General features: G+C 44.2%; 1 protein-coding gene across 1 annotated transcript in view; it reads left to right on the top strand.

Moving 5' to 3' along the window:
* Positions 1-1,645: 1,645 nt before the first annotated feature.
* DTD1 (D-aminoacyl-tRNA deacylase 1) overlaps positions 1,646-6,494 on the top strand; it is a 162,715-nt gene continuing 157,866 nt past the window's right edge. Inside the window, exon 1 of the mRNA XM_017512665.2 lies at positions 1,646-1,860. Coding sequence (XP_017368154.1) covers positions 1,818-1,860 — 43 coding nt within the window. The 5' untranslated portion in view covers positions 1,646-1,817. The remainder of the gene's footprint in view (positions 1,861-6,494) is intronic.

Raw genomic sequence — 6,494 nt, 5'->3', positions numbered from 1 at the left:
TTTTTCTTTCTTTCTTTCATTTTGAGATGGAGTTTCATTCCTGTCGCTCAGGCTGGAGTACAATGGCACGATCTTGGCTCACTGCAACCTCCACCTCCTTGGTTCAAGCCATTCTCCTGCCTCAACCTCCTGAGTAGCTGGGATTAGAGCCATGCACCACCATGCCTGGCTAATTTTGTATTTTTAGTAGAGACAGGGCTTCTCCATGTTGGTCAGGCTGATCTCTAACTCCTGACCTCGGGTGATCCACCCGCCTCGACTCCTGAAGTGCTGGGATTACAGGTGTAAGCCACCCTGCCCGGCCTCCCTTTCCTTATTTTTCTGGCCAGGATACCACCCAGGTTAACTTAGTTTTCCTGTCTTTTTTATTTTTATTTTTGACAGAGTTTTGCTCTGTCACCCAGGCTGGAGTGCAATAGTACAATATCTGCTTACTGCAACCTTCACCTCCAGGGTTCAAGCGATACTCCTGCTTCAGCTTCCTGAGTAGTCCTGAGACATGAGCCACCACACCCAGCTAATTTTTGTATTTTTGGTAGAGATGGTTTTCACCATGTTGGCCAGGCTGGTCTCGAACTCCTGACCTCAAGTGATCTGCCCACCTTGACCTCCCAAAGTGCTGGGATTACAGATAGTTTTCCTGTCATTTAAGGCCTCATTAATTCTCAGAATCCTACCTAGTTATTTTGTAGAATGTTCCTCAATTTATATTTGTCTTATGTTTCATCATGATTGGATTCAGGTTATACATTATTTGGCAGAAATAGCACACTTTTGATATTGTGTCTTTCCCAGTGCAATATCAGGAGGCACATGATGTCTTGTTACTGGTTATGTTAACTTTGACAACTTTATTAAGGCAATTTAGTATTCAGTATATAACAAGCAAGCATGCTAGTTTGTAGTCTTTTCTGGACAAGTAAGGGTTCCTTCTCCATTTCAATGCCTTTTCTACACCCACCAGTGCTATTAGTCACCTTCAAGGGGAAGACTGCTGAGATGGAATTATTTTTAGCAATGACAATAATTTGTTGGGGTAATAGTTGTGCAGCCTGTTGCCGCCATCTAAGCATTTTTACATGGTTTCGTTCATTTAAATCTAACAAACCAGTGAGGGGGCCAATTATTAGTATTTGTATTAAATGAGAAATTAGAATTCTAGAATCACATACCTATTTATTATCATGACATGGCTAAATCGAATTAATAGATAGTTAAATGGTTATTTTAGGCATCAGATCCTTTTGTATGTGGTATCTGAGAAGCCACTGAGGCAGGAGACAAGGGAAGAATTTGGGAGGATCTGCGTGCAGAGGAGTGGGAAAGAGAAAAGAGGAATACAATTAGAAATAGGATTCAGGCTGAATTCAAAGCCTTAGTGATGATGACGGGTTCTTAGGTTCGGGTATGTGGCAGAAAAAAACCAACTCGGAGACTACCTTCAGGGCAGAGCGGATTCTTTGCAGTGGGTAGGGGCTGGGCCCGGGATGGAGGGGTCGAAGGGCTCTGGCTGGACCCAGATGAGGGTGGGGCAGGGCAGAGTATGGGGGCGGGGATTTTCAATGACGGGCGGGGTTACGGTTGGGCAGCAGGTGGGCGTGGCAGGCATGGGCGGAGCCAATCTGTGAGTGGGTGGGCTTATAGCAAGGCCGAGGGTGGGCGTGGCCGACGTGGGGTGGGCCGCAGCCGACCGAGTCGGACCCGACCGTCGGGGCGCTTCCGGGTGTCACCTCCAGAGGGCGCCGGCCGCGGAGCCGTCCTCAGAGTCGCGAGGCCGGACGCAGCGCGGCGCCGACCCACTCGCCCCAGCCGCCGCCATGAAGGCCGTGGTGCAGCGCGTCACCCGGGCCAGCGTCACAGGTCAGTCGGGCGGGGCCGGGCCCGGGAGGAGCCGCCCCTGACCCCCACGACAGGCTGTCCTGCGTGGGGGTCCCTCCGCGCCATCCTCGGGGTCGCTGCGGCCCCTCCGCGAGCCTGGTTCCCGTCGCGAGCTCGGTCCCCGCAGCCACGAGTCCCCGGGGCCGGCTCCTGGGCAGCGCGGCGGCCGGAGAGCTCCTTGCACGTGCCCGGCCGGCCCCGGCGCGCCCCTGGCTTAGGGATCTCGGCAGCGGATGCCGGAAGAGCGCGCCTCATTCTCAGCACCTTTGTCCTGTGTGCCGGGTGGCGGAGCCTAGGAGCATCCCCGCAGCCCGCTCTTCAGGGAGTGTTGATGAACCACGCGTAGAGCATTTCCGGAGCAGGCATTCCTCCCTTTTCACTGCTGTATTTTAAACGTTCCATTTTTGCTCATTTTTACGTATTCCAATTTTTATGGGGCTTGACTCGGATGAAATGCACAGATGCGAAGAGTTGCTCCTTGGGCTGAGCTCTGATAGTTGCATGCACGCACGTGACCGGAGCCCAGGCTGGATGGGGGGCGCCCCCGCCAGGACACCCCTTGCCCTAGCTCGCTGAACCCTGTGCCAAGGGATCGGGATCTAAAGAATTGCGGATGAAACGTTTATCTTTTTCACTCATTTCTTGTGGACCATCCCACCCGACCACTAGTCATCACTTGAGAACCCTAGTCTCGGTTGAGCATCAGAGGTCCAGATGATTAGTGTAGATAATGTAGTCGTTTTAAGAAAACCAGGGTACAAAAGATATTTTTAAAAAAACATGGAAATGACAAGCTTTATATTGTCTTTAGTCTTTTCTGTCTTTATTGGCAGAAATATATTGTTTCAGTTCAGATAATTTCAGATATCCTCTCCTTGGAGCCAGTCTGCACCAAATATGTGTTCTTATGTTCACAAAAGTATGAATCTTAAAAACAAAACAGGCCGGGGGCGGTGGCTCACGCCTGTAATCCCAACACTTTGGGAGGCGGAGGCGGGAAGATCACTTGAGGCCAGGAGTTTGAGACCTGCCTGGTCAACATGGTGAAACCCCATCTCTACTACAAATACAAAAATTAGCCGGTATTGGTGGTGGGTGTCTGTAATCTCAGCTACTCCGGAGGCTGAGGCGGGAAAATCTCTTGAACCCGGGAGGTGGAGGTTGCAGTGAGCCGAGATTGTGCCACTAACCTCCAGTCTGGGCCAAAGGGTGAGACTCTGTCTCAAGAAACAAAACAAACAAAATCCTCCGAAACAAAAAAACAAAACAACGAAAACCCCTACAGAAATAACCAAACCCACCAAAACTATATATTTAAATCTGAGAGTCTACTTTTCACCCTGCCTAATGATTTCTGAGCTGTTCTGGTAACTTTGGTTTTGGCAATGGTCCTGGAATAATAGGGGGATAGAGTAGCACTAGGATTTCGGAATTTCAAAGGTTTTTAACAATTTTGGTAAATATTTAAATTCATGAAAACTGGGAAGATTAATAGATGAAAGATGTTTTGCTTTATTGAGAAGAATCGTACAGCCTCCTGTACTTTTGGGAGGCTGAGGCATGTGGTCATCACTGACAGATTTAAATTTTGATATTCTCTCTGCTAAACTCTCTATCCTGCTAATCTGGAATATTGAAAATGTGTATTCTGTGAGATATGCTGAATAGAGTTCAGGTTATTTTGGTTCATTATTTGAATTATATGCTTTTAGTTAGAACAGCCAAACCTGCATATTTTACCTTATCTTTTTTAGATAAGGATGTTAATTATAGGAAAATAAAGAATTTGGGAATTCTGGGTTGGGGAACCGTGGAATTCTGTGTTAGAGGGGCCCTCTACTTATGCAGGCCTTCTAATTGCGTTGTAATGGAAAGGGATTTTTCTCATTCCTTTAAAATGTGGCTGATTTCACTGAAATGTGGCTGTGTTTGAATGGCATTTTATTTTAGGGGTTCTAAAAGGTTAACTTCTTGTTTTATGGTCAGGACAGCGTAGAATATCAGGAGTCACACATTTTATTTTATTTTAAAGTAGTTGGCTGACTTTACCTTTATTTTTAAATTTATCTATTTATGGTTTATTTGTTTTAGAGATGGGGTCTTGCTCTGTCACCCAGGCTGAAGTGCAGTGGCACTGTTATAGCTTACTACAACGTCAGACTCTTGGGCTTAAATGATCCTTTCTCCTCAGCCTCCTGAGTTGCTAGACTATAGGCATGTGCCACCATTATGTTCAGCTTAGGAGTCATACGTTTTACTTTGTGGTAGATTCAATTTATGTGATTGGTCAAACACATTTTTTTTTAATAGTAACCCTTTAATATCATTTGATGCCTAGTCCATCAGATTTCTCCAATTGGCTAGTTGGTTTTGTTTTTGTTTTGAGACAAGAGTCTCGCTCTGTTGCCCGGGCTGGAGTACAGTGGCACTCTCTCGGCTCACTGCAGCCTCCGCCTCCTGGGTTCAAGTGATTCTCATGCCTCAGCATCCTGAGTAGCTGGGCTTACAGGCTCACACTTTTGTGCCTGGCTATATTTTTTTGTATTTGTAGTGGAGACGGGGTTTTGCCATGTTGACTAGGCTGGTCTCCAACTCCTGGCCTCAAGTGATCTGCCTGCCTCAGCTTCCCAAAGTGCTGGGATTACAGGTGTGAGCCACTGCACCCAGCTTGATCAAACACATTTTGATGCCTTAGGTTGGGTATTGTGATAATCTAATTTTTAAGTTTATTATGGCACATTTCAAACATATTAACAGATGGAATAGTGCAATAACCCCCATGTCCCATCACTCAGTGTCAGCAGCTAAAATCTGATGCCTGTAAACACACTGTTGGAAGAGGATCTAAAATGTTTGGGTTTAAATAGGTTAACTTAAAAGGCTGTGAATTCTTGAAGAAATCTCAGGGCTGATGCCACTAGTAGGTAGAGAAATTGACCAAACATCTCAGATCTTTTCCAGCCCTGTGATCTTTTGTTTAAAGTGGTGAGTCTCAGATTTTTTCCTTTGGTGATCCATTTGTTTATAATAAAAGATCCCTTTGAACCTCCTTGTCCTTCCATGCTTCCCTGGAGGAGAGACAAAACTGCTCCAAAATAAGACACCAGTCTCTGTGTCATATATAGACTTTGGGCCATAATTTATTTCATGTTAAGATAATTATAAAACTGTCAAAATTCTTTGATAGTGATTCTGCTTTTGAGAATCTACTCTATGCAGATAATCCTAATTGTAAAAAAGGCCTTAGGGCACAAAGATTTTCACTACATTATTTACCGAAGTGAAAATTTTGAAACAAGCCATATATTCAGCAAAATGGGATGGTTAATTTGTCTGCTAGATCAGATGAATCTATTCAGAGGTGTTTAGGAAAAGGTTATGGCATGAAAAAGTTCTTATGCAATATTATTACAAAAATTTATAGGCAACGTTATTATAATAGTTGAAATCAAATAGGAATTAAAATATATGGATAAAGAAAATATTCAAAGGATATCATTAAAATATTAAAGTGCTTACTTTTGTGTGTTCTTTTTTTCTTGTTTCTCATATTTTCTAAAATGTGTAATCCTTACTTTAATGATAGATATAACTTCATGACCTTTATTTTTTAAAACCTACTTTGGGAAAAATTTAGAAAGTATATCAGCATTATAAAAAGTAATGTTGATATATTCAAAGAACAAATAAAGCCAAAGGCTTTTTCTAAAGCAATGCAAATGAGCAGACCAACCCCAATTGTTTACTGCATATGTCAGGATAGATTATTTCTGTTTCAGCCTTTGAGGCAGTAGCTCAAAGGCCAGTAAGTCACACACATATAGTTATTATAAGAAAAGCAGTGCAGAAGAAAATATTAAAAAATGTTTAGCATAAAAGTAAGAGAAATTAAGTTACTGATATTTCAGGAATGGATTGATGTGCTCCCCTGGGGTCTGAATACCAGGTGGTCCCTTGTCATTATAATTGAAGAAAGAGGGAAGTTTCTCACCCCTTCTTTAACTAGCAATATATTGCAACATGGCATAGTCTATGTTATGGTGTTATATTTATAGCTATTATCTAGCAGAAGCAAGCAAACACCAAGAAAATGGGTGAGTTGACCCTTCTATTCCTGATTAGAACATTGGGTCAGTACAAGATGAAGTAGTAAAACAACATAATCCAATAAGATTGGCAAATGATTGGCCAAAAAAAAAAAAGTAGAAAATTACCAAGAGCACCACTTGAAATACTGATTTAGTTGGGTGCGATGGTGTGCCTCCATAGTCCCAGCTACTCTGGAAGCAAAGGCCAGGAGGATTTCTTGAGCCCAGGGGTTCTGGGCTATAGTGCACTGTGCTGACCTGCTATCATACCAAAGTTCTGTATCAGTAGAGTGAGTTCCCAGGACCAGAGGACCACCAGGAGGGATGGGCCAGCCTAGGTTGGACACAGAGCAGGTCAGAACTCCTATGCTGATTAGTAGTGGGATTGCCCCTGTGAATAGCCACTGCACTCCAGCTTGGACAACATAGAGAGATCCTGCCTCTTAAAAGAAAAACAAGTAAGAAGGCCGGGCGCAGTGGCTCAAGCCTGTAATCCCAGCACTTTGGGAGGCCGAGGCGGGTGGATCA

This window comes from Cebus imitator, unplaced genomic scaffold, assembly GCF_001604975.1.
Source record: "Cebus imitator isolate Cc_AM_T3 unplaced genomic scaffold, Cebus_imitator-1.0 Scaffold475, whole genome shotgun sequence".
Lineage (NCBI taxonomy): Eukaryota > Metazoa > Chordata > Mammalia > Primates > Cebidae > Cebus > Cebus imitator.
The sequence above is the reverse complement of the archived record's forward strand: the minus strand, read 5'-3'. Positions and strand labels throughout refer to the sequence as shown.